This window comes from Eubalaena glacialis, chromosome 11, assembly GCF_028564815.1.
Source record: "Eubalaena glacialis isolate mEubGla1 chromosome 11, mEubGla1.1.hap2.+ XY, whole genome shotgun sequence".
In the NCBI taxonomy this organism is placed as follows: domain Eukaryota; kingdom Metazoa; phylum Chordata; class Mammalia; order Artiodactyla; family Balaenidae; genus Eubalaena; species Eubalaena glacialis.
This window is the reverse complement of record NC_083726.1, coordinates 64,006,514-64,033,807: the sequence shown is the minus strand read 5'-3', so window position 1 is coordinate 64,033,807 and position 27,294 is coordinate 64,006,514. Positions and strand designations below refer to the sequence as shown.

Genomic DNA, 27,294 nt, shown 5'->3' with positions numbered 1-27,294 from the left:
AGGAGAAAGGGCACATCCCCTTGACCCTGCACCCCATGGGGAGAGTGCCGGCTGGAAGGCCTGGGCGGGGAAGTAGGAGTTCAGGGCACTGATCCTCGTCCTCTTGCAATGGGGTTTTCCAGGCCACAGACTCTGACAGCAAAGCCATCTCCTCCCCTGGTCTCTGACACTGATTCCCTCACATCACCCTGAGAGGTAGAAGAGAAACAAGCAGACCAGTACAAAAGAAAAAATACTGTTTATTCCACACAACTACATCAAGTGCTTCTCCCCCATTCTCCCCTCCTCACCCCTCACTCCAGCTCTCAGCAGACTTTGTCCCATGTCCGGGAACAGTCAGAACCTCAGCGTCAGAGCCTGGCCTAGGAAACAGGAAGGGAATCTAGGCATAGGAAGGTGATTGGATTTCCAAGGACACAAAAATGTCAGGGTCTCTCATTCCAAAGTCAAATGGGTTCCTTAACCCATTTGGCTGAATTCTTTCCCTGGACCCCACCTGGATAAAATGCCTTGATTAGTGCAGGCTCAAAGGCCCCAGCCAATTCATTAAGCCATAGAAAGTTTTGGTCTTTGAAATAACAAACAAACACATGCAAACAGTTAAGCCATTTCTGCCCTTTCTCCTGCCTTTCCATGGTAAAGGAGCCACTGAGATCTGGCTGATAACCAGAAAGGTGCTTTCAAAACAAAATTGATATCAACTCCCTTCAGAGCCTGATGCTACTCAAAACAAAAATATAAACAAAACAAAAAACCCACCTCAGGGCCATCGCTGCTTTCCGGGGGCCCTGTGGTAGGGGAACAAGAGCAGAGATCAGGCCGGTGAGCTCTGGTTTGGGCACACTTCAGGGGCATCCTGTACCCCCCTGCCTGGGGAATTCAGCCTGCAAACATTCTGCCCCTGGACTTGTTCCTCTGAAAGACCAACCCGTCATTCCAGCAGAGGAAAAAATGCTTTAGTTCTAGCCCAGCCTTGGGAAGACACATTTAGATGCGGGAGGAGCTAAGAAAGCATGGCCGGGCCTAATTTAGAGCAGCAGTTCATCAGCTTTTTCCTGCCGTGACACAGGACAGATGGTGTCCTCCTGCATATCCACTGCCACGGACACGCCCTGGGTTATATGCTACTCCCAGGGCACCAGCCACGACCCACTTGTCTCTCCCAAAAAAGAAAGCATATCTGAACACAAGGGCTTGAGGGTAGAAACCCATATCTGTCTAATTTCTTGAACTATAAGTGACTGAATCCTTTACAAACTCTGGTACTACTTTATTCTTACTGAAAACTTGTTTACAACACCCCTCTCAAGTGAGCTCGTCATCTCATTGAGACAGGTTGATAACCCTGAACTTGAGCGCGGAGCCTTACCCTTGGAGACGCAGTCTCTCCCGGGAGGCTGGGGCAGACAAGGTGCCCACCTGCTTCCTCATCCTCCACCACACTCGAGCATGTTTGGTTGGTCAGGATGCAGTGGCGTGGGGTAGGCGGGAGCGGGCCATTGGACACACAACTGCCCTCTTACTGGCAGAGCTACCAAGAGGGCACCCACACTGGCTTTGTAGGGCCTGGGAGGGAGCAGCTGCAGGCAGGAAAGGAAACACAGCATGCCAGAGGAAGCGAGGCTAGGCTCTGCACCAGTGTCCGACAGAGGTGGTGATATGCCCTCGCCCGGCAGTCACTTCTTCAGGGTTTATTGTATGAGGTGCAATGGAGGCAGCTCCTAGAGACCTGGCGCTGTAAGGACAGGAGTTGTGAAAGGAGGGGGTGGCTGACCCCTGTGACTTGTGTGTGACCCTTTAAGTCTAGTCTACACAGCAAGTCTGGGCTCATCTCAGCAAACCTTGCAGTGCTCTCCTGATCCCCTACTGAATTCCAGGGGAGGCCCAGCCACAGTGAGGCTGGGAAACTCACTTAACAGCTCGGATGAGATGCCAACCCCCAATGTACCATAGCTACCCTCTCTGAAGGCAAAACCCAGCCTGCTCCAGGGGTATTCTTAGCTCAGAAGCGGACTGGGGGGATTGCTGACACAAACACGTGGTCTAAGACTCTGGACAAAGTTAGATTTCTCCTCCAGTATCCAAGACTTCAAGTTCCAAAGAAAATTAGAGTTAAGTCACTTTCCACAAAGAGACCTTCCAGGGCTGCCATCAGCTCTTTCTGGATCTTGGCTTTTTTTCCCCAGGGCCTTGCTGTCTGGCTTCTTGTTTAATTTGCTGCTTCTGAGAAGGGCCCAGGACTGGGGGGCCGGTGAGTGTGAGGACAAGAGAGAGTCAGCATTCCTTTCCTCATTTTCCCCCGAGTGCCTGCTTAGCTGGGCCGGGGGATTTTCCAGGCTGCAAGCTCTCTTAACCACACCATTCTGATGTGGAGATGGCCACGGACAGAGATCAGATTAAAATCTGGGAGGATGGCTTTATTGACTAAGTTCCCAACCTGCTACAGACCCAGGTCAACTCCAGGACAGCTAGAGTTCACTGTTGCTTCCTTCCAACATGATTTACAAAAGAAAAGGTTCTGCTTCAGGGCAATTTTCCACCCTCCCAAAGGAACCCAGGAGAGATGGGAGAGGAGATCGCATATTCTGGCCCCAGGGCTGTGGAAACCTTCTGACCTTGAGGTCGAGGCAGACATGGAGTCTGACCTTCTGAGCAGCACATCACCCTTTTCAGAATTGTATGTGTTGGGTTCTTTCAGGGGACAGTGTACCTGCAGGCAGAGGGTGGGGGATGGGGAGGGGGGGTGTGTGAGGCTGTGTTTCCGCTGCACTAGCCATACCTGCCAGAGGAGCAAAGGAGGAGGGAGAGTGGAAAGAGAATGCCGTCGAAAACAAGAGCTAATGGCCAGTGGTCCTCAGAGGCTGCTGCAGCCCTGCCCCAGAGAGGGGAGTTTCCGGTTCCCAACCAGAATTCACCCTCCAAAAACCACATTAGCAAAGTGCTTCTTCAAGTGACACCACAAATCCCCTCCCTTGGCGTGACCATCCCCAAGCCTGGAGGTCTCAGGCGGGCCCCACTGCCCTCCCCAGGATGTGGACGATATGGGGGGAGGGGGAGGGGGCTGAAACACAGGCGCACAGTGTAGTCTCACGACCCAGGACAAACACAGCCACGCGTGGCAGAATGACAGATGCCGCAGGGTGGTGGTTGCAGCCGGGTGCCAAGGGAAGGTACAAAGTGCTGGAACACAGGGCTGGGGGCTCAGCCCTAAGGGATCTGAAAGACATTCAGCTTGCTGGTGTTCTTGAGCGTCTGGCGCCGGTTGCAGAACCAGACCCGCACGACCTCCCGGTCATAGTTGAGCTCCTTAGCAATCTCGGTGATCTCCTGGCCTGTGGGCAGCGGGTTCTTCTCGAAGTAGGCATTAAGAGCCTCTATGGCCTGGGGGGTAAAGGAGGTGCGGCGCTTGCGTTTCTTGGAGGGCTCGCCTCCCACAAACTCCATCAGGTTCTGCTGGCCTTCCTGGTTCCGGAGTTCGGCTTCATTCAGCCACTTCTCCAGCACTGGCTTCAGCTTCTGCGCGCTCTTGGGCGTGATGTCCAGCTTCTCAAACCTGTAGGTGACCCAAGCCCAGGAAGGAACAGTGAGAGTGTCTCACTCCCCACACCGGGCGTGAGCGCTCTCCACAAGGGGCTGCTCCTCTTGGGGCTGGTGGGGCTGTGCTCAGTGTTCCCCTCACCACCCCCACTAAAACCCCCTGGCTCGGCCAAGCCCAGACTCCTCAGACTGTCCTGTATCCCAGGTCATAACAGGGAGACCATTCCCATGGCCTCGGTTCAGTAGTGCGATGATAACAGGGCAACTGCTTTAGTGAGCACCATTCCAGAACTTTCATATCCAAATGGGTGAGGTCCTTTAAGGAGTCATCTTGAGAGGCCTCCAGAGATGCCAAACGGATGTCGTAAGTACTGTCCTCCACCAACTGCAGCATCTCTAAGTCAGAATACTCTTTCTGGCTGAGCCCGGATGTGACTACAGAATTCCCAACATGGCACGGTAGTCTAATAGTCACTCTAGTGTAATCTATAGAATTGGCAGGCAGATGAAACCTTTTGGCCATCCCTGAACCGTGTGTTTTTTCGTGTTTGAAACCCTCGGCTATCCTTCCTTTATTTCTTTTTTTTGTTTGTTTGTTTGTTTTTGGCCATGTAACGTGGCTTGCGGGATCTTAGTTCCCCGAGCAGGGATCGAACCTGGGCCCCTAGCCGTGTCCTAACCACTAGACTGGCAGGGAATTCCCTACCCCTCCTTTAATACTGGCACCAGAACCAGTCTGTACGCTGCACACAGAAAACTCAGCTACATCACTTTATAGTCATGCCTCAAAAGGGGGGGAGATGGGAGCATGATAGGGGTGATAGTGGGTTATAGTTGAGAACCAAGCCAGAACTGAAGTTCTCACTTTTGTGACTAATTTCATAAGCTGTACTCCTGTCCCTCTAGGATTCCTAAATGGATTAGGATCCTGGTTTTCCCAAAAAAGACAATATAAATGCTCAGGATTGGGGGCTAAACTTCAGAGGGCCCCCAGAAAGACTTTGGCTACTCTAGGTGTTCATGTCTACCCTTAGAACAGCTTTCCTTGTCCGGAAGAGGGCAGAAGCCAGGGAGAATATGGAAAAGGGCCAGATACCTGGGCCCCTGTGAGTGCCCTGACCTTGTCCAAGGCAGCCTTACTCACCGGCAGATGGCTGACTGGCTGTAGGCTGGGCCTTCCGTCGCGGTCAGAGCCTGACCCACCTGGGTCTGTGTGAGGCCCAGGGATAGCCGCCGGATCTTAAAGTTCTTGGCAAACTCCCGGATCTCTTCTAAGTTGATCCCGTCCTCATCCAGACTCGGGGTATGTGGCTCTAGGCCAGAGGAAGGGGGCAGGGGTGTGTGTAAGACAGACAATCATCGCTGCTTATCTTGCCCATTGGCCTAGCCTGGTGCTGTAGTGAGGGATAAGGACATTTGAAAAAAGGCCTATGTACCCTTAAGACCCTCATCACCCCTGTCCCCAAGACAAATAAGACTTGGGGGTAAGGGGCCAGGACCAATGTGTATGGAGGTAGAGGCCTATTTTCAAGTTCTTCCAGCTCTAACTGTTGACCCTCCCCCATTCTCCCCAGCCTGGCCCCAAGCACACCTGTTGGCCATCCACATTCCTCAAATACTGGGTGAGAGACCATAGGGAAGACAGCCAATGGCTTGGCTTCTCAGAGAGGCAGCCAGACAGCTGGCTAAGCAGCCTCCACCATCCTCATGCATAGAATCCAGCTCCACAGAATGAGAATAAGAAAGCCAGTTCCTGGCAATGGGCCTGTGCCCTTCCCCTGTGGACTCCAAGAAGTTTATTAAGGAGAGCGTCATCTAATGAGGTCAGCGTGTCCAAATAAATGCCTCTCCCCTTCTCCACAACCTTCTCTAGAAGCCACTTACTGGACACCAGCTGGCTGACAGTAGGGGTCTCTGAGCAGGTGATCGGGATGGGAGCAGAGGCAGCTGGCTTGGCGGCTGGGGCTGGGCTGGCGATGACCACAGCTGGCTGGGGCATGGCTGCCGGGGGCTGGATGGGCTGCACCTGCGAGGAGAAGAGCCAACAAACCCCACTGCCCGCCTGCCTGTTTCGGGGGGGTGGAGTCTCTGGTGGGGCCAGAGGCAGGGCAAAAGTGGGCATGGAGGGACGTCCCTGGTGGCGCAGTGGTTAAGAATCTGGCTGCCAATGCAGGGGACACGGGTTCGACCCCTGGTCCGGGAAGATCCCACATGCCGTGGAGCAACTGAGCCCGCGAGCCACAACTACTGAGCCCGCGAGCCACAACTACTGAGCCCGGGTGCCACAACTACTGAAGGCACGCACCTAGAGCCTGTGCTCCGCAACAAGAGAAGCCACCACAATGAGAAGCCTGCGCACCGCAAAGAAGAGTAGCCCCCGCTTGCTGCAACTAGAGAAAGCCCACGCGCAGCAACGAAGACCCAACACAGCCAAAAATAAATTAATTAATTAATTTAAAAAAAAGTGGGCATGGAATCTTCACTCACCAGCACACTCTTACCTGTGCCCCATCAAAAAGCAAGACTAGAAGCTACGCATTAGCACCCACCCAATGATAATGACCTCCAAAGTAAGCATAGAACGTGCCCTACCAAGCCGAGGCCTTGTTGCTGCCTATGACCCGGGCAGGTCAGAGGCTCAGAAAGGTTCAGCACACCTGGTCAAAGCCCCAACAAGTGTCCGCCCTTGAGATAACTGCTCTCAAATCTCTGCCCTCAAAGGAGAAACCTAAACCTGATTCTACAGCCTCCAGGCCCCAAATGTCCATTAACAGGGAACTGGCAAATGACTTCTGGGACCTCTCTACATTAAGATACTGTGCAGCCATGACAAAGAATAAGGTTTATCTCTTAACTGCTGCCATGGAAAGAGCTCTGAGTCACAGTGCTAAGTGAAAGAAAAAAAAGTAAGGTGAAAAACAGTTTTTATGGAATAATTCCTTTAAAAAAGACATATGAATTTCCCAGAAAAAAAAAATCTTGAGGCATATAAAGCAAACTGTCAACAGAAGTCATCGCTGGAAGTAGAGTTAGAAGGGATTTTTAATTTTTGACATCACACATAATGTTGGAATTTTTATAAATAACATGTATCGTATTTATAATCAGGAGAAACTATAAATATATGAAATTACTATTTTTAGTATGATTTTTTTTAAAGCTTCCTGAAAGTGCAGATTTCTTTTGGATGGGTCCTGTTCCCTGAATTCTACCTCCTGGTAGCTTCAGGTCATTCCCTCGTCATCCCCAGGGCCTTGTTCAGAGCTCCTTGTCCCTGGCTAGAATTGTTTAAGCTGTCTCCTAACAGGGACGATGACCCAAGTCTCACCACAGTCCAATTCTTGGCTCCACCTGGATAACGGAGGGAATTTTTTAAATGCAAATCTAATCAGCCACTTCCCTGCTAAAAACTCTCCCGCGACTCCTTACTACCTAATATTAGTGATAACAATAAAAGCACCATTTTTCAAGTGCTCTCTGTGTACCAGAGTATAAACTGCCTTATGTGTAATCTATCCTTTAACATTCATAACCTTCTGAAGTTGGTACTCTTATCACCTCCATTTTATAGATGAGGCTAAGAGGTTATTCAATGAAGCTGGGAAGCTACATACCACTAACTTGTTAGAGATGTGAATTCTTGGACGCCACTCCACACCTACTAAATCAGAGGCTCTGGGGTGGGGCCCGGGAATCTGCATCCCAGCAAGCCCTCCAGGTGGTTCTGCGGCACACTCACGTTTGAGAACCCCTGCTCTGGCACACTGTACTTCCTGCAATTCTGTGGAGGTAGAATACTCTCTCATCCAACTCATCCCTTTAGATTAGTTCAGTGTCCTACTCTACGAAGCCTTGTCAAACTCCCCAGTCTGCTGAGAGCTCCCTTCTCTGGGTTCCCAAAGCACCTTATCCTGCCCCTATCATAGCCTTTGTCACGCTGACTTATAATTGTCTCTGATGCTGGGCTACCTAAGGTGAGGAAGGGCATCTTATTCATCTCTACATCTTCAGCACCTGGAATATAGTAGGCACTCAAAAACTGCTCCTAGAATGAACACATAAATGAATAATCAATGCCACAGTGCAGGGCGGAGGGGTGGAGGGATGAAGGGGTGAAGAGGGAGAGGGTACAGAACGAACCTCCCAGGGCCTTTCTAGCGATTTCTTCACCCTGGAGCTGACCGAGGCCCAGTTTACTTTGACCACCCCTGTCTGGCTTTCTCAGAGTGCTATTGACCTCTGAGGGCACATATACACATGTTTGGTGTGTGTAGGTAAGGGGTTGGGGGACGGTGGTGCTGCTTTCCCAGGCAGAGAATGCGTGGACTCATGTGGACCTTCTACCCTGGAACCTCCCCCCGCTTTGGGGAGGTGCCCTGCTTTCCCAGGGGCTTCAGAAAATAGTGTTGTCCTGCTCAGTCTGGAGGGAGGCCACCCATGCCAGACAGCACTGCCTGCCCCCATCCCCCAACCCAGCCCTTGTACCTCGCTCTTAGCGGGGGACTCAGGAGTGCTTGGCTTCCGGACAGCCACGGGAGAAGGCAGGGGGCTGCTGGCCAGGGCTGCGATCACCTGGCCCTGGGCGTTCAACAACAGCTGGGGGGTCACAGCCTGGACCTGCAGGCTTTGGGCTGGTGCTGGGGCCGCCATGCTAGCCGAGTTCACTACCCACGGAAGTGTTCCAATAACCTGGGAGGAAACATAGGGACCCCAAGTGTGAGGGCAGCGCCCAGGTCCGCCCCCAACCCAAATCCCCACATTGGCAGGAAGGGACTTAGACAAATCACTTAACCCCTCTGGGCCTGTTTCCTCACAAGAAAGTGAAGGATTCACACTCTAGGGGCCGCTTCCTTTATTCTCTCTCCAGAGCCGTGGTGGGGCAGGAACAGGTCTGCATGTGCATTCAGACAGATCTGGATGTGAATCCCTGCTCTGCCACATTTTAATGGTGCGGCTTAATTTCTCTGAACCTCAGCCTTCTCCCCTGTAAAACGGGAATAAACATCTCCACCCAGTAGGTGTGTACTCAAAAAGAAGTGGGATAATGTATGAGAAAGCACCTGGCACAGAGGCTGGTCACAAAGTGAGTGCTCCATAAACGGAAACCCCCAGCTAGAGTGAGGACCACCAGGGCTGGATGGGGGCTATGCCCCTGCCTGGCCTCAGCATCAGCAGAGAGCTGTCACACAAGAGGTATGAACAGCAGCTTGTCACCCTAGTTGAGTTCCTACGACCCTCAGCCCAAGTCCTGCCCCTCCTCCACGGCCAGCATCTCCACCAGCCCCCACCCCTCAGCCTGGCTTTGACCACTTGCCTGTCCCTGAGCGCTGGTGAGGATCTGACTGCTGATGCCCGGCATGCTGGGAACGGCGCTGGCAATGACCGGAGTTGTAGTGAGGGAGCCCAGGATCTGGGTCTGTCCCCCGAGGGAAGCAGCACTGATCTGTGGGTGGAGGAAGAGCCTTGCTCAGAGGCGATGGGGCGACAAAGAGCCCAAGGCAGAGGGAAGAGGGCTGAGGGTACTGGGGCGGGGGGTATGGATGCTGGGCAGATGTAAGTGTGGGCTGCAGGCCCAAGTCCACCAGCTGAATAGTGTCCAGGGCCAGGGGCTGCAGGGGGTGAGCAGGGAAGGGTGGGGCCGCAGTCATGGAGGAGTAACTCTGGCTGATCTTTCGGGCTAGCCCTGGGAGAGCAGAAAGGCCAGACTGGAGGGGCTGATGTGACTAGTGTCACATCTAACAGCCTCTAGCCCCACCTTAGCGACAGCTCACAAGTTTGCAATCCCCAGACATCATCCCACCCTCCAAGGCTGGTCCAGTGGTTCAGGTTCTGGAGGATTTGCCCAGCCCTCTTGGCAGAGGTTGTCTGCTCCTGTCTGGGACGGATGGGCTGGCAGCTGCAGGGGAAGGCCTCAGAAGGAGCCCATCTCTGCCGAAGTGTTGGAAGAGAGCCGTGTTCCGGGGGCTGGTCCTCCACCTCCTTCCTCCCCCGAGGGAAGGGTCAGGTTCACCCTTGGCCAGAGATTCGGTCCATCCCCGTTTAGCCCCTGGCGAGGGCAGCAGCTTACGATTCCTGGGCTAAATGCGAAGCCTGCAGGCTGAACGGCGATCTGTGGGGGGCTGTCCACTGGCTTGGGGGTGGGGGCAGTCGCGGTGGCAGCAGTGGGCTGCGGTAGAATGGCAGGTGTGGTCTGCAGCAGCGGCTGGGTCTGGATCAGCGTCTGGGGCTGGGCTGGCGGTCGGGGCCGGGTGGGCGAGGAGGCCTGGGCCGGTGGGGCAGCTTGTACAGGTGCCGGGAGAGCGGCATTCAGCACGGCAGCTGCTATGGAGCAAGGCAGAGACAGAGGTGCTCAAATGCCTAGCCGTAGCCCAGGGAGGCTCCAATCCCAAGGGATCTGGCACGAGAACGAGGAGGGGTTGGGGCAGGGGGGACAGGCAGCTGTGATTCACTTGATCTTTGCGGGGGCGGCACATGCCAACTTCTCTCATCCCCCCTCCCTTGGGCCTGGAGAGGTGTAGATTCAAAACCAGAAGTTGAATCTTCTTGCAGTCCTTCTCAGGAGGCTGGTCACGGGGTGAGTTCTGGCGTAGCGGGGAGGGGCAGTCTCAGAGAGTTGGCTGAAGGAAGAGAGGCCTGCTGGGCCAGCATGGTGCCATGGCCTAGAGTCCCGAGGTGGTGCAGCAGCTCTGTGGCTGGGGGCCTGGGACACCAGATCCAGACTCCAGGGCTGTCGCCCTGGGAGGGCCGCGGGTTTGGAGTCCGACATGGCAAGCACACGTGCAGGGATGGTAGTGTAAGGTGGTGGGGAGCCTGGTGCGGTCCTGGGGAGAGTTGCCGTTACCTTGGAGACCGGCTAAAGGTGGCTTGAAAATTCCCCCCGTGGGAGAAGCAGCGGTCAGTCCTGGGAGGGCAGCCACGGTTGCTGTAGGAATTGTCCACACGGCCAGCCCCTGCTGACCAGCCACTTGACCTGCAATACTGATGGGGATAAGAAGAGGTTGAGTAACTGCCCCTGCTGGAACCATAACTCCTGTCAGAACTGTGGCTAAGTTTTCCTGAGTCAAGACCTGCAAAAGCAAACGAGATTTCAGAAAGAAAAGAAAAAATAAAAAATCAACATTGACAGCGCAAACACTGGGTCTCTCAGACCCAGCTGAGCACACACAAAGCATTCTGAGGGCAGTGGGAAAAGGCCGCATGAGGGCGGGGAAGAGACAAGCCCTAGCTGGAGGCCCAACCCCGCCCGAGGGGACACCTGGACTGGACTATCCCGCCTTCAGAGAAGCAGCCCATATCAGGGACAGGGCCCAGCCCTGCTCAGGGACTGGAAAGGGTCACAGGCCTCTCCCACCACGGACTGCTGCCTCCCAAGCCTTCCCCGGGCCCTTGCCCACAGGACCAATGCTTTGTGGCCAGGAAGCAGGGGGCAGGGGCTGGTGGAACCAAGTGGTCAAGACCCACAGGGGCCTCCGGGAAGTTCTGATGGAGGACAATCCTGATGGATGCCTTGGAGAACTGTGCTTGCAGTGAAAGGTCACAGGGAGCTCAGCATGCCTGGAGGCCCCTGGAGACAGCTTCTCACTGAGCTGGGGCTGCCCCTGGCTCTAAATGAGGACCAAAAATCCATTAACTCTTCTAGGCATCCCCTAGAGGGGCTGACAAGGGTATTCACTCACTTAGTCATTAGATGTCTTGAAGGAGTTAATGTAATCTCTATAATCCTTCCTGGACCCAAGGATATTACCTGGCAAATGCAGATCTACTTTTCCCAGGGGGCCTGATCTGGGGCAGGGGAGAGGCCAGGGGTACCTAGTAGGAGACTCCCTCCCTCAAGCCACAGCCCCTTCCCTGTCCTGCCTCATGAAGTTCCCAGATCCCATGGCCAGCCCATGTTGGCTATCCCATGCCTTGCTCCTGCCCACTGCCCTCTGTCCAGCTCCCTGGGGTGGCCCTTACCTGGGGGGCAGCTTGTACAGCCAGTGGCGTCAGGGTCTGCGATGCCTGAGGCTGGCATGGGGCTTGGCTGAAGGTGGCAACGGCAGGGGCAGGGCTCGGAGGCATCCCCGGGAGTGACTTCACTTCAAGTGGCATTGGGAGAAAGAGGGACAAGGAGTGAGCCTGGGTGAGTGCGACAACCCTCAGCCCCACACTGTATTTCTGCATAACCCGAGGCCAATCACTGGCCTTCCCTGGCCCACAGAGGCAGCTTCCCAAAAGCTACGGGTAGTGAGAATAGGAGGCTGGAGAACTCTGTGCCAGACCTGGAAGGTAGGCCACCCTCTTCCCACATGTGAATGAAGAAAATGCAGACCCAGGCACAGCTGGGTATCAGTCTCTCATCTCCTGGCTCTGTAGGATGCTAGGACCTATCACAGAATCAGTAGTAGAAAGGAACATGTGTCAGGGAGAGAAGGAGCTAGAATCAATGGGATTGACTGGCTCATCCAGCAACTGGATCACTGTTCACCCTACCTTCAGGCTACTTTTTGGATGCAGGTGCTGGCTTGGGGAAGGGGCAGGACTTCTGTAGGGTGAAGTCTTGGAAGTGACATGTCTTGGCCACACTCAGGATTACAGGGGCTCTCCAGGCCAGGCAGCTTTTCTTCTTGCCATTCCCTGAGGTCTGAAGTCTGGGTGAGCAGCTTCTAGGAAGTTCTAAAGGAACTTCCCATGCGTTGGAGCTTTTCACCCAGGTGAGAGCTTCCTCTTGCCACCTGGATTTAGTTATGTACTAGGACCCGTACCAGGAGGCTTCTTTAAAGCCACACAACAATGCAGAGAGGGGTTATTATTTAATATATGGTGAGACATTAAAGAGAATCTAGGTGTTGTGTGTTCGACCAGATCAGTGGTTTCTTTTTTTTTTTTTTAATTTTTTTTTTAATACAGCAGGTTCTCATTAGTTATCCATTTTATACATATTAGTGTATATATGTCAATCCCAATCTCCCAATTCATCACACCAGTGGCTTCTTAATACTGACTGGGTATAGGTTTCCAGGCCCTAGTCTAGGCCTACTGAGTCAGAATGTCCAGGAGTGGAGGCCAGGAACCTTTCATCTCTCTCTTTTTCTTTTAAGCTCCCTTGTGATACAGCACACAGACAAAGTGGGAACCACTGAACTAGATAACCTTCCAAGCCTGCATTCCCAGCCTGTGTTTTAATCTGGAAAGGCACCAACCTAAGTAAGGACTAGACTGTTTACAGTATATAATTTAAAAATCCAGATTGCTTAAAGAATGAAAGAGACAAGCTACGACCACAAAAGCCTTATACAATACTAAAGAAAACAAAATGGCAGATTTATCTCCACTGTGAAGGGGAGATACATTTCTAACTATTAAAAAAAAAATCAGAGAAGATAAGGATAATCTGAACCTCTGGAAATTTAAAAAATATTTTGCTTGACAAAGTGTAATGAAACCTAAAAAGGAAAGTGAGGAAATGGGAATGTGATAAACACGAGTGATGAAAGCTTACCATCTGTATAGTCATTTCATTAGGATATGCTGTATTTCCAGAGTAGGACCATGGGCCCTAGGGTTTGCCGACATTTAGGGTTTTTGTAGCTTCCTGCTAGACTGCTTTTCAGGAAGACTGAACCAATTTACAGCACCATCAACAATGTACCTGTTTCTCCACAGCACCACCCAATTTAGGTTTTATCACTGTTTATTTATTTTTCTGGCTTAATAGGCATAGGTGGTACCTCATAGCCAATTACTTTTTCTCTCATTGATAGCAAGATTTTGTATTTTTCCATGTGATGACTTCCTCCTATGTAAACAATTGGCTTCTCTTCAAAAGGAATCTGGGTGGCCTACACCTCAAAGAAAAGTAAAATTAAAGGGCCATTCAAAGCAGCACTGTTTATGACAATAAAAAATCAGAAAGTTTGATAATAGCCAAAACCAGAATCAGATGAGTGAATCTGTCAATAAAGGACATGGAATATGAAATAATATGGTGGTAAGTGTCATGCTACTTAGCCTGCCCTCAGGGGCCACACCTATAAAAATATGTATGTGTGACAAGGTCTGGGTAATAATTTAGAGTGACACAAATCACTAGATTCTTTTTTCATCCTGAAAAAGTTTCCTATTACTCAGTTTTATTTTGTTTTAAGAGGAAACACTTCTCAATATTGCATACACAGAAACGTTCCATCAAAGCCACAGTTTAAGCTGGCAGCTCCTTAGGAGGTACCATCAACATACCTCCCTTCCCTGCTTGACAATGACTGAAATTCCTTTATAAAGACGACTTTGGTGAAAAGCTTAAGTATACAAACCTCTGGAAGAAGATGCACACTACCATGAACACTCATGCTAAGGTGTAAATAATTGATCTCTGATCAATTCCTGAGAGCAGGTTTTGGATAAGGAGCAGAATTAAGGCACCAGAAGAAATGAGATACGGAAGATGGTTAAAAGGGTAAAAAAGGAAGTTAAGGCACTGTGGATAAACCTGGAAAGAAATGGAAAGGGTGGCCGAGATGGAGAATCCTTGTCTTTCCTGCCTGCTCACCAGGGCACTGGCCCATGGGAGCAGGTGATGGCTCATCCTGGCCTCAACAAGGAAGCAGAACATTTCCAGGCTAGGGGAAAATGGTCATGTCTCTTGTCATTCCTTTACTCAAAAGGAGAAAAGATAACCCGGGTTACCAGGGTCCCAAACGGATCTGCACACTGATTTGCGAGTAGAGCGAGGGAGGTGAGATCTGGCAGGGGTTTTGTTAAAGAGTTGCCTGTTCTCTTTGCTCTCTTCTTGTCTCCTCCTCTTGGCCCACACTATCTCCCCCAACCACATCTCCAATCTAGGGAAGGGGTGAAGTTCAGCAGAAAGCAAGGGGACATGAATCATGGCTTTCTGGGGGAATTGGCAAGGGAGGCCCCAGGCTTCCTGCAAAAGGAGATGTCTATTCTATAAGGTGTTAATGAGGAAAGTCAATGAAAGGGTGCCCTGTGCCCAGACAGCAGTGCCTAGGACCAGCCCCAGCTTCTAGAACAGCCCAGGCTGTCTCACAGCTGTACTGCAGGGTCATTAGGGGAGACAGTGTGAGTCAATCAGCCATATACATTCCACATGCGGGAGAATCAAACTCATGCCCTGAAGTCATCTTTGGAGAATAAGAGCACAGATAAGCCCACCAGGCTAGACTCATGCCAGCCCAGCTGGGAGTGAGGAGCTGGGATTCTACAAGGCCCTCCCTAACACACACATCCTTAGTCCAAGGTGTGTATGATGGCCTCCCATCCCCAACTCCTGGCACCGCCCAGCTCCACCACAAAAGGTACTGATTTGGAAGGGCTGTCAGGATCCTGAAGGTTTAGTCCTCTCTGCCTTGAGCTTGAGGGTCTGGTTTAGACCTGGGAGCCCTCTCTGAGGTTAATTCATTCCCCTCACCCTGAACCATCCCAGTTTAGGTCTGTAAGTGACTGAAACTAGAACTAAAGTTCCAGGGATGAGGAGTGGCCTAGGAGCTGACCAACAGTACAGACTGTGACCAGAGACTGTCCAGTAGACAGGAAGACAGTGAGGCCCTAAAGCCACCTAGCCCCCTCCGGCTTCATGCTGGCTCTCCAGGGGGAACACAAGAAGGGACTCAGGCGGAGCAATGCCACATGGGAGCAGGTAGCCTCATACCAGTTGCCTCTGCGGAGGAGTCTGGGTTGTCTGGCCCAGCTTCACCAGCAGCTTCACTGGCTTTGGCGGGGCCTCCGCTCTGGGAGCCCTCGGCGGCCACACCTTCCAGTGCTTTGCCCTCCTCCTCAGCAGGGATCTGGGCATCCACTCCAACCTCCAGAACTCGGATTGTCTCATGGCCTGACATCACGATGACCTGCAAACAGAGGACGGGGACACTGCTGGGGGGAGGGGCAGATCAGCCCTGGGGAACCAGAGCTCTAGGTATGGCTGAGGGAGAGAGGAGACAGCATGTCAGGATGCAGACCTCCTGTCTCAAGGACTGTGTGCTCTGTGAGAATTCCAGAGCCTGGAGCAGACTGCAGCTCCCTGATTCCAGGGAAGGAGGTACTAGGAGAAAGTAGGCCCTGGTGACAGGGAGAAGGGCCTGACACAAGCTAGGAAAAGTCCCACAGAGCCAGACCACTTGGGGACATTTCTATTTGCTTCCTCTCTTGGACTCAGTTCAGGGAGTGGTAAATGGCCTCTCCCACAGCCTTGCAAGGTCGTCTTCTTGGCTGCTAGGATATTGGAGTGTAATTACAATGGCCCCTAACACCGTATCCACAGCTTAAGCTGGGACAAGAAGCAAATCCCTCTTCACGTCCCTTGAGTCATTAGAGGAGTGGAAAATGAATGCTCCACGATACTGAGTAACTTTTTAAGCTCATGGTTCCTTTATTTCCAAAACTCTAGGGTACGGGCCAAGATTTCCCTCCAAGCCAACTTCCTGAAGTGAGGGTCAGGAATCCTGAAGATGTGGCCTCTCGCTGGCCCTCCTGGACTGGAGCTTTGTACCCTGTGGGCCTGCAGCTCCAGCGTGCCATCTGCTGTGGGCGTGCTCCCACCTGGAGGGGAGCCCCCATGCCCAGCAATGCAGGCAGCCCCTGGGCCTCCTCGGAACACTGGGTCTCCTTTCCTGCTCAAAGAGCCAGCACTCAGCGCTTTACCTCCAGCACTGACATGCTTCCAACTGGGCCATTCAAGAATCAGGGACACCCGGTACATTAAAAAGCTCTGGGTCAGGCCTTCCCTGCGCTCCGCCTAGGCCTGAAGCCACTCCCACAACACGCTCCTTAGGCCTGAAAACTGGATCCAGCCAGAGACTGCTGGAAAAAAGCAACAAGGTGACCCATCAGGGGAGTATGAGTGCAATAACCCCCCAAGCAGTTCCCTTTCTGACTCAAACTTGACCTATGAAGGACTTTACTCCCACCACATTTTAAGAGATGTTAATCATTTTTCTCCTTATAAGTCGGAAATTCTCTGGCATCTCACTGCCAGGGGCCTGGGTTCGATCCCTGGTTAGGGAACTAAGATTCCATAAGCCATGCTCTCAAAAGAAAAAAAAATTACATAAGTAATAAGAGGTCATTGCAAAAAAATTAGAAAATGATATATAAGCAAGAAAAAAAATTAATTCCCTGATATCCAAATCTTTCCCCATGTTAACTTATACATACTTTCACATTTTAATTTCACTTTTTAAAGTCACAGCTTAAGTCCCCAAACCCAGCCCCTGAGAAATCCTAGCTGGCAACTACATCTGGATGGGTAAAGTGACGATCTGAACGGGTGTTTCTGGCAAGAAACAGACAACGAGGGGCTCTATGGAGTTTTCCTCCTTGCCCACACCCCTTGGTCCATCACCCTCACTCCCCCGCCTCTTCCTGCCCCAGAAGATACCTGCTCATTGACAGTCAGAGATGAGTCTGGCCCGGCTCCAGGATCCATGGTCACTTGTCAGGGTGGGGTGGGGCTGGCCCACACCTACACATCCTGCAGGGTGAGATGGGATGGGAAAAGCAAAGGCTGATGCGACATAGTAATAAAATTTCCATGCCATCTCAAAAAGTCAGAAGTAGAATGGAAGGAAGAGAGAGAAGCTAAGGTCTCCCAGGTATGTCTAGAAGTAAAGGAAATAGGATTCTAAGGATTTTAAAACTAAAGTGTCTCACTTCCTACAGCATCCTAGGAGAACCTACACTCAGGAGGAGCGAGGGTGACAAGAGGAAAGAGGGGGCCAGGCATCTTCCCCTGGGAGTTCCCCAGTCCAGTGGGAAACAGCAGACCCAGTAGAACCCAAGGTGACTTTGACCCAGACTCTCAGAACCAGACACAAGTAAGGAGCACACTGGGTATCAGAGCATTTCTCAGGGGAGGGGTCTGAGTGGACTTCCTGAAAGAGATGGTAAAGATAGGAATAAATTAAAACAGTTGTGTCAAACTAATGTGTCTGATTATCACCTGGAACACATTAAAAATGCAGGACACCCCTACCCCGATTTCCCCAGACCAAACATCCCCAGAGTCTGATTCAGTAGGTGGGTGCCCCCAAATCAGCACTCAGGGGATTCTGTGGCAGTGGTCCAAGAACCATACTGGCCTTTAACATGGGAGGCAGGACAACATCCCAGATGGTGAGGCAGCTGCCACATGCAGTGAGACAGAGTGAAACAAGCCCTTGTGAGAAACAGGTGGTCTTGCTGGAGCCACAAACCACAGTCACAAGAAACAGAGGTAATAAAGGGGACAACTAGTTTTAGACACTTATATAGAAAAGAGTAAATTAACCTCTATTCTGAGTGTCCACTGTGCTAAGCATTTTATGGAACACTAATTCACATTCTTACTCATGCCAGCTGGGGGATGGGAGCATTAGGACCACCATGTTATGGATGAGGACACTAAGCTCGGAGAAGTGTTCTGGATTCCTCACCTTTCTCTTCCTCTTCCTCTTCTACCCCTGGGTCCGCTTCGTTTGTTTTCCTTTTTTTGTTGTTGTTATTTTATTAACTGAGGTAAAATTCACATAACATCAAATTTACCATTTTAACCATTTTAAAGTGTACGACTCAATGGAATTCAGTACATTTACAGTGTTGTGCAACGATCACCACTATTTAGTTCCAGAACATTTTCATCATCCAAAAGGAAATCCCATACCCATTAGCGGTTACTTCCTTTCCCTGCCAACCCCCAGCCCCTGGCAACCACGAATCTGCTTTGTCTCTGTGGATTTGCCTATTCCCAATATCTCATACAAATGGAATCATACAATATGGGGCCTTTTTGTGTCTGGCTTCTTTTACTTTGCAGAATGCTTTCAAGGTCCATCTGTGATGTAGCATGTATCAGTGCTTCATTTCTTTTCACAGAAAAGAACTGTGAAAAAATTCCATCGTATGGGCTCTTGCACTCTCTGGGGAAGGCTGAAGCACAGGTAAACCAAGATTTCATTTCCAAGATGGAAAGTCCATCAGACTCAGCTGTGACTTTACCCAGCGCTCCATCACCTCCCCACACAAACAGTTCAAGAAAACAATCTGTGAGTGCAACACTTAGAGAACGATTAAGGAAAACAAGATCTTCATTTAATTCCCATAATTAAATGGCACAGTAAAGTGTCTTAAAGTCAAGAATGAAAAAAACAATCATTTTGACCCACCTCCTAGAGTAATGGAAATAAAACCAAAAATAAACAAATGGGACCTAATGAAACTTAAAAGCTTTTGCAAAGCAAAGGAAACTATAAACAAGACGAAAAGACAACCCTCAGAATGGGAGAAAATATTTGCAAACGAATCAAGGGACAAAGGATTAATCTCCAAAATATATAAACAGCTCATGCAGCTCAATATTAAAAAAACAAACAACCCAATCAAAAAATAGGCAGAAGGGGACTTCCCTGGTGGCGCAGTGGGTAAGAATCCGCCTGCCAATGCAGGGGACACGGGTTCGAGCCCTGGTCCGGGAAGATCCCACATGCCGCGGAGCAACTAAGCCCGTGCGCCACAACTACTGAAGCCCGCGTGCCTAGAGCCCGTGCTCCACAACAAGAGAAGCCACCACAATGAGAAGCCCACGCACCGAAATGAAGAGTAGCCCCTGCTCGCCACAACTAGAGAAAGCCCGTGCGCAGCAACGAAGACCCAACGCAGCCAAAAATAAATAAATAAATTTATTTAAAAAAAAAAAAAAAAAAAATAGGCAGAAGACCTAAATAGACATTTCTCCAAAGAAGACATACAGGTGGCCAAGAGGCACATGAAAAGCTGCTCAACATCACTAATTATTAGAGAAATGCAAATCAAAACTACAATGAGGTATCACCTCACACCAGTTAGAATGGGCATCACCAGAAAATCTACAAACAACAAATGCTGGAGAGGGTGTGGAGAAAAGGGAACCCTCTTGCACTGCTGGTGGGAATGTAAATTGATACAGCCACTATGGAGAACAGTATGGAGTTTCCTTAAAAAACTAAAAATACGGCTTCCCTTGTGGCACAGTGGTTAAGAATCTGCCTGCCAATGCAGGGGACACAGGTTCGAGCCCTGGTCCGGGAAGATCCCACGTGCCTTGGAGCAACTAAGCCTGTGCACCACAACTACCGAAGCCCATGCGCCACAACTACCGAAGCCTGCCCACCTAGAGCCTGTGCTCTGCAACAAGAGAAGCCACCGCAATGAGAAGCCCACGCACCGCAAAGAAGAGAAGCCCCTGCTCGCCACAACTAGAGAAAGCCCGTGTGCAGCAACAAAGACCCAATGCAGCCAAAAATAAAATAAATTAATTAAAAAAAAAGAGTTCCACTATATAAAAAAAAAAAACTAAAAATAGAATTACCATATGACCCAGCAATCCCACTACTGGGCATATACCCAGAGAAAACCATAATTCAAAAAGACACATACACCCCAATGTTCATTGCTGCACTATTTACAATAGCCAGGTCATGGAAGCAACCTAAATGCCCATCGACTGATGAATGGATATAGAAGATGTGGTACATACATACAATGGAATATTACTCAGCCATAAAAAGGAACGAAATTGGGTCATTTGTAGAGACGTGGATGGACTTAGAGACTGTCATACAGAGTGAAGTAAGTCAGAAAGAGAAAAACAAATATCGTATATTAACGCATATATGTGGAATCTAGAAAAATGGTACAGATGAACCGGTTTGCAAGGCAGAAATAGAGACACAGATGTAGAGAACAAACGTATGGACACCAAGGGGGGAAAGTGGGGGGAGGGGTGGTGGTGGGATGAATTGGGAGATTGGGATTGACATGTATACACTAATATGTATAAAATAGATAACTAATAAGAACCTGCTGTATAAAAATAAATAAATATTTAAAAAATCAGATCTTTTCAGAGAAGCCAGCATCTTTAGCAGAAGAAAACTGGAATTTCAAGAAAATTTTAAACACATAGTGAGGTAGAAGAAAGTACACATTTGAAACATATTTTTAAGAATATCGATGCAAGTGAATCTAAACCACTGGATGCTGGGTCACGCAGAGGTCGCCAAAATGATTTTGTGAATGAGAATTCTTCCCAAACAAGGATTAAATGAAGAAAAAGCAAAATCGGTGGAGATTCAGGAGAAAGAAGACCTTCTTCAGAGGCTAAAACTAGTCAAAATGTATCACTCAAAGAATGACCTGTCCCAGTTACAGCTGTTAATAAGGAAGTGAAGAAGTTGTAGGCAGATGTTGCCCTGTGAGCTGCAATCAACTATGTCTGAAAAGAACAAGAAACTAAGCCTCACCCATTTGATAGATCACTATGTGTAAGATGATAAATTGCTACACTATAACAGAAATGAAGAAGAATTCATAAGAGTTTCATTCATAATTTTTTCTCCAGAGTATCTTTGAGAATGACAACATAATAAAAAAGATGCTTATACATTTTAAAGAGAAGGTATCAACCTCTAGAGCTTAGAGAAAGGTATCCTGATGAAAGCCAATTTAGGAACTCTGTTATTATCTAAATGTAAACCAAGTTCTAAAATGAAAATTCAGTATTTTGGATAAATTTGCTAAAGGAAACAACATTTAAATAAATATGAAAAATGTTAATAATGATTAAAAAATAATTTGGACAATCCTGGAAGTAGTTTTAATACACTGTTTTGTTTATTGTGGTAAAAAAAAGTTTTATTGTAAATGTTAAAAAACAGTCCAACCTGGTGAATGTCTAAACCAAAATGGGTCTAAAAATGCCTGCCTCTCTCATTTTATGACCCTTGTTTCCATCCATTTATCACATATTTCCATCTGGATGGTCTAGTAGATAATTAAACTCATATGTCAAAAAAAATTCCAACGTATAGATATGCCATATTTTGTTTATCCATTCATCTGCTGATGGACGTTTGGGTTGCTTCTACCTTTTGGCTACTGTGAATAGGGCATCTATGAATCTTTGTTTTTGTTGCAACACCTGTTTTCAATTTTGGGGTATATACCTAGGAGTGCAATTGCTGGCTCACCCTAGGGGTTTTAGGGTTTTCACCCCAATGACTGTGGTAAATAGCACATCTGGATGGCCTCCTTTGAGCTCATGATGCCATGCAGTGTCCACAGCCTGACAACAGTGAAGAGAGATGATCGACTGTCTGTTTTAAGAGAAGGGGCTCTTATGATCACCCCAGCAGTAGAACTACAATACACACATAGATCATGGTTAAAGCTGGGACAGGAAGCAGTGCCCAGCCAGAGCCCCCTCCTTTGCTTTCTTCTTTTTTTTTTTTAATTTTTAATTTATTTTTGGCTGCATTGGGTCTTCATTGCTGTGCGCGGGCTTTCTCTAGTTGCGGTGAGTGGGGGCTACTCTTCCTTGCGGTGCGCGGGCTTCTCATTGTGGTGGCTACTCTTGTTGTGGAGCACGGGCTCTAGGCGCGCAGGCTTCAGTAGTTGTGACACGCAGGATTCAGTAGTTGTGGCACACAGGTTCAGTAGTTGTGGCACATGGGCTTAGTTGCTCCGCGGCTTGTGGGATCTTCCCAGACCAGGGCTTGAACCCGTGTCCCCTGCATTGGCAGGCAGATTCTTAACCACTGTGCCACCAGGGAAGCCCAGCAGGCGGATTCTTAACCACTGTGCCACCAGGGAAGTCCCCTCCTTTGCCTTCTTTCTCCAGTGAGTTGAGTTTGAAAAACACCTGAATCAAACCTGGCAAGGCTAACAGATGGCTCACTTGTCCCTGGGTTTCCTGTGTTAACATCTAAAAATGCAGGCAGGGACTTCCCTGGCGGTCCAGTGGTTAAGACTCTGCACTCCCAAGGCAGAGGGCACGGGTTCGATCCATGGTCAGGGAACTAACATCGTGCATGCCCCGTGGCTTAGACAAAAAACAAAAAACAAAAAAAACCACAGGCAACCTCAGAGGGAGAATGAAACTGCAGGTGCTGAGGCATTTGTCCGTAACCCAAAAATCCAGAGGTCCAGGGCCATCCACGACTTTCAGTGGCAGGAACTGAGTTAGAGGACATGGTTCTATTTATCATTCTCCTTTGGGAACTGCTCTGGGCTTAGGGCAATCTTCCAAGACACCCAGGAGGAGCACTGGGAAATCTCAAACAAATCAGAACCCCTAGAACAGACTGAGATCCTACTAAGAAAAATCCTGAAATGCTTCGTCCTTCGTTTATTCAACAAATACTTCAGTGGTTACTATGTGCTGGGTGTTGGGGATTCAGTGGAGGAAAAAACACATTCCCTAGCTTTGTCAAGGAGCCGAGAATCTAATATGGGCATCAAGGAAACAAAAGATAACTACAGTATAGTATGTTTAAGTGTCATGATGGATGAATAGAGGGTGGCAGATGATCCACAGAAGGGATATCTAATGCAGTGTTGTGAGGTCCTTTGCCCCTTGTTCCAGGGTGGCATGTGTTTCAGACATGAAATTTGGTAGTATATTGAAGAATTTTGTGCCACATAGAGGAAAATGGAATTTGTTGTATGGGATTCCGACTTTTTTCCTCTTTTTTTAAATTTATTTATTTATTTTTGGCTGCGTTGAGTCTTCGTTGCTGCACGTGGGCTTTCTCTATTTGCGGCGAGCGGGGGATACTCTTCGTTGTGGTGCGCAGGCTTCTCATTGCGGTGACTTCTCTTGTTGTGGAGCATGGGCTCTAGGAGTGTGAGCTTCAGTAGTTGTGGCTCGTGAGCTCTAGAGCGCAGGCTCAGTAGTTGTGGCGCACGGGCCTAGTTGCTCCACGGCATGTGGGATCCTCACGGATCAGGGCTTGAACCCGTGTCCCCTGCATTGGCAGGCGGATTCTTAACCACTGTGCCACCAGGGCAGTCCCGGGATTCAGACTTTTAACTCAGACTCATTTCTGTGCTTTTAATCACTTTACACTTAATGTGTCTGAGGTTTTCAAGGTGTAAAGTACCTTCTCATTATAATCATTTTTGGGGGTGGAGTACTCTGCGTGTATTGAAAGAATGGCTGGTTAAGCTGGAATGAGTTTTACTGGTATTCACAGGAAAGAAAGTCACATTTGTTATGGGAAATTACCTTTCAAATTTTTGACATAATCCTCTCCAGCGAGGTTGTTTGTTGACATCAGCATCTCCATCTCTACATCACTTTTACATTTCAATTGTGCACCTACTTACCTCCTGCAGAGCTGCCATCTAAAAAGGCCACAAGGACAGGAAGCAGGAGATTAGTATAGATTGGTAGCTGGGGCTGAGCTGGATCATCCAAACAATGCTCCCAAGATGGTCTCACCCAGTCTGACAATCACCAAGTCTAACTCTCCAGCTTAGACCTCACCTGGGAACTTCAGACTCATATATCCAACTACCTACTGATTGATCACATCATCTCCTACTCAACATGTTCAAAACCAAACTCCTGATTTCTACCCCAAACCTGCTCCATCTGCCTGTAGCCTTCCCCATCTCAGCAAATGGCAGCTTCATCCTTCCACAGATGCTCAGGCCCCAAACCTTGCCGTCATCCTTGCCTTCTCTCTTACATCTACCTATACATGTAATAGTAACTCCTTCAAATCGTGTTGGCTCTCCCTTCCAGTGCACCCGGAATCCCCCCACTTCTTATCACTACCACCATGGTCCATGCGGATGTAGTACCTGGTGTAAAGAAGCATGAGACGACCTCCCCTCCTGCTTGCAAGCATCGTCTGCCTTGTTCTTAAATCGTCAGTCTCCAGGCAGGTTGCTACCTCTTTCAGGTTTTCATTGTCTGATGGATTTTCTGCCCATCCTCCCGCCCTTCATTTCTGGCCCCAGGACATAGATTTCCCTTCCCACCTGCTGAAAAATAATCATCATCAACAGTTTATTGGTCCTGGGATAAACCATAACGGAAAAGAATATAAAACAGAATGTATATGTGTGTGTAACTGAGTCACTTTACTGTACAACAGAAATTAATACAACATTGTAAATCAACTATACTTCAATTAAAAAATAAATTTAAAAAATAGTTTATTGGAACCCAGCCCCTTTACACATAGTATTACAGTGAGCACTCTTTGGAGACAGACTTCTGGGTTCACAATCTCAGCTTTGATATTCACTAGCTGTTGGACTCGGGTCAGATGATTTAACCTCTCTGCCTCAGTTTCCTCATCTGTAAAAATGAGAGTAATAACACCTACTTCATAGGGCTATTATGAGGACTGAATAAATTAATGCATGTAAAAAGTTTAGATCCATGCCTGGCACATAGTAAGTGCTCAGAAGATGGTAGCTATTATAAAAATTTACATACATTATCTCATTTAAATTTAGTATAGCGCTTAGGAACCTAGGTTCACCTCTCAGTTTCACCATTTCTTAGCTGTGAGGCCTTGGACAAGGACCTAGCCTCTCCATGCCTCAGTTACTATATTTGAAACGGGGATAGCTAGCGTTGTAGTAAATTGTATAAGGGTTCAATAAATGTTAACTATTGTTATTCAGTTTTGACACCAGCCCCATGAGACCACAGAGCAAACACATAGTGAAGCTTGACCAATTGTGTCACTGTCTGCAGGTGGGCGGATTACTTCTCTGTTTTTTCAGGGATAAATAATAAGAGAGCTTATCTTGGAATTATCGTACAAAGCACAAATAACAATCAGCTATTACGATCCCCATTTTTATTGATGAGAAAGTTGATGATCAAAGAGAGGTAAGGGCATAGGCTTAGAAGAAAAACCTAAAACAAATCCCAGCTTGGTCATGAAACAGCTGTGCCATTCTGGGCGAATGATTTAATCTCTTCGAAGTTTAATTTCCTTATCTTTAAAATGTTGATTAAATGGGCAAAACTTGTGGGGTTTTTATAACGATGATATGAGATCTGTAAGTAAGATGCTTAACATGGTATTCTTACTAGGATCCTCATTTTTATCTATAGGAAGATGGAGGTTGAGAGAGGTCAGGTGACTTGCCCAAGGGCACAGAAGAGTCTGTGGCAGATTCAAACTTCAAGGCCACATCCACCTGCTCCAGATTCCTGTCCTCCTGACACCACACTAAGCCTCCATTCAGGAAATGGGAGGAAGGCTGACGGGGGCTGCTCTGGCCCCCAAGGATCAGGACACACTGGAAAATGGAAGCTCTCAGTTCTGCTCCAGACTTAATTTATTAACTTCCCTCCCCACACCCCGATTCATGGACAGAGATAAATGACTTGCCAAACTATTGGTAGACCGGCTAGGCACACACATGGGCCAGAAGGAAAGGAAAGGGCAAAAGATAGGAAAGTAGTGAATAACCTTATTTCTCCTTTCCCAACCTACCATTTGTAATCTTACACATATATAGTCAAACAGTAAAGACTAGTTTAATAGGCCACATTTAGATTTAGTTTCTGCCCCCATCCCCTTGTGCCCAAACTTGATTCACCCAGGCAGGGGGAACGGAGGGGGCAAATGAAACGTGAAAAATAACAAGTAGGTATGTTCCCCCACTAGACTGTAAGGACCAAGAAGGCATATCCACTTATCATCATATCCCAGAGTCTAGTATAATTCCTGGTACACAACAGAGGTTAATGAATATGAGCTGAAAACATAAATTATGATATCAGATCATATCATTTAGCCTGCTCATATTTCCTACCTTCTCCTCAAAACATATAGCCTATTTCAAATTTTGTGCCCTCATTCCCAATGCTAGGGCTGCTTAAAAACGATTTCAAAGAAGTAGTATTAAGTTCTGGAGAACCCCAGTCACACTCGCCCCTTCCTAACGTGCCGGTCCAGCTCCTCATTCCCAAGCCTTCCGTCATTTGTCCAGTTTCTCCCAAGTCCCACTCCATCTGTGGTCTCACTGACCCTCATTTTGACACAGAAGGAGCTTGGGGTTTAAAGGCAGAAGACCCACATTGAGTACTGCTTCTGTTTCAGGTAACCCCTCAAAGCCTCAGTTTCGTTATCTATGAAATGGGGCTAAATTATAGTACCTACCCCATTGGCTATTGTTAAATCGATAACATTTATGGAAGGCTCTTAGAACAGGGCCTGGCACACAGCAAAAACTATGTAATTGCTTTAAATTGAAGTAAAGCATGCATATAAAATGTTTTTAATTGTAAAGTGTTATAAAAAATGTGTGATTACTACTATGACTTTATAGTGAGTAAATCTTCGGGAGGGGGGGATATGATCTTGTCCCAAGTTCCTTCATAATGCAGAGAATCCTTAGAGAAGCAAATTTCTTCTGACTCATTTCTTAATTGCTAGGTAGTACCTCCAAGAAGACAATAGCCCATCTCTCTCTCTCTCTCTCTCTCTCTCTCTCTCTCTCACACACACACACACACACACACACACACACAGTATCACTCTATATTATCTTGTTTGTTTTCATATTTATGATCTGCCTGTCCCCACCTCCACCCCCAAACTGGAATTAAAACTCCAAGACAGGGGAAGTTCTGTCTGTATTGTTCAGAACTGGCATAGTGAATATTTTTGTTGCACTAATGAACAAATGAATGAAGGTCTACCGCAGATATGCAAAGAAGTACCAGGTCACAGAAATACCACGCTGAGAACCAAGCCGGACTTCAATCAAAATGGAATATACAAAATTATTCCTCAGAAGGCCCTGCTGGTCAATGGTGGCTGCCTTAGATTATAAAGAAAAGGGAGGTGGGATATTGTCTATGAACAATTGAAGACCAGCCTTCTACTTTTGGAACAAGGAATATGGAAGAGCAGATGCTAGCTCTCTGCAAAGAGCTTCTTTTCATTTGTCGACGAAGGCTGCCCGACCGCGTTTTATTTCCCCACCACGCGCCCG

The 27,294-nt window shown here is 48.5% G+C and overlaps 1 protein-coding gene and 1 pseudogene across 5 annotated transcripts in view; one reads left to right on the top strand and one right to left on the bottom strand.

Annotated features, from left to right (window-relative positions):
- Nucleotides 1–2,402: 2,402 nt before the first annotated feature.
- POU6F1 (POU class 6 homeobox 1) overlaps nt 2,403–27,294 on the bottom strand; it is a 69,247-nt gene continuing 44,355 nt past the window's right edge. For 2 of the 5 annotated variants that reach the window (XM_061206147.1, XM_061206145.1), the window contains exons 2-11: nt 16,910–17,002; nt 15,185–15,380; nt 11,494–11,615; nt 10,379–10,604; nt 9,605–9,858; nt 8,852–8,980; nt 8,023–8,226; nt 5,422–5,563; nt 4,682–4,850; nt 2,403–3,553 (exon numbers count right to left, since the gene is read on the bottom strand). In XM_061206147.1, coding sequence (XP_061062130.1) covers nt 3,208–3,553; nt 4,682–4,850; nt 5,422–5,563; nt 8,023–8,226; nt 8,852–8,980; nt 9,605–9,858; nt 10,379–10,604; nt 11,494–11,615; nt 15,185–15,380; nt 16,910–16,957 — 1,836 coding nt within the window. In that variant the 5' untranslated portion in view covers nt 16,958–17,002 and the 3' untranslated portion in view covers nt 2,403–3,207. Of the gene's footprint in view, nt 3,554–4,681; nt 4,851–5,421; nt 5,564–8,022; nt 8,227–8,851; nt 8,981–9,604; nt 9,859–10,378; nt 10,605–11,493; nt 11,616–15,184; nt 15,381–16,909; nt 17,003–17,208; nt 17,403–17,942; nt 18,020–23,548; nt 23,668–24,129; nt 24,313–27,294 lie in introns of all 5 variants that reach the window. The other 3 variants (XM_061206142.1, XM_061206143.1, XM_061206146.1) reach the window with 3 other exon arrangements.
- On the top strand, nt 18,471–20,895 carry LOC133101690 (swi5-dependent recombination DNA repair protein 1 homolog; annotated as a pseudogene).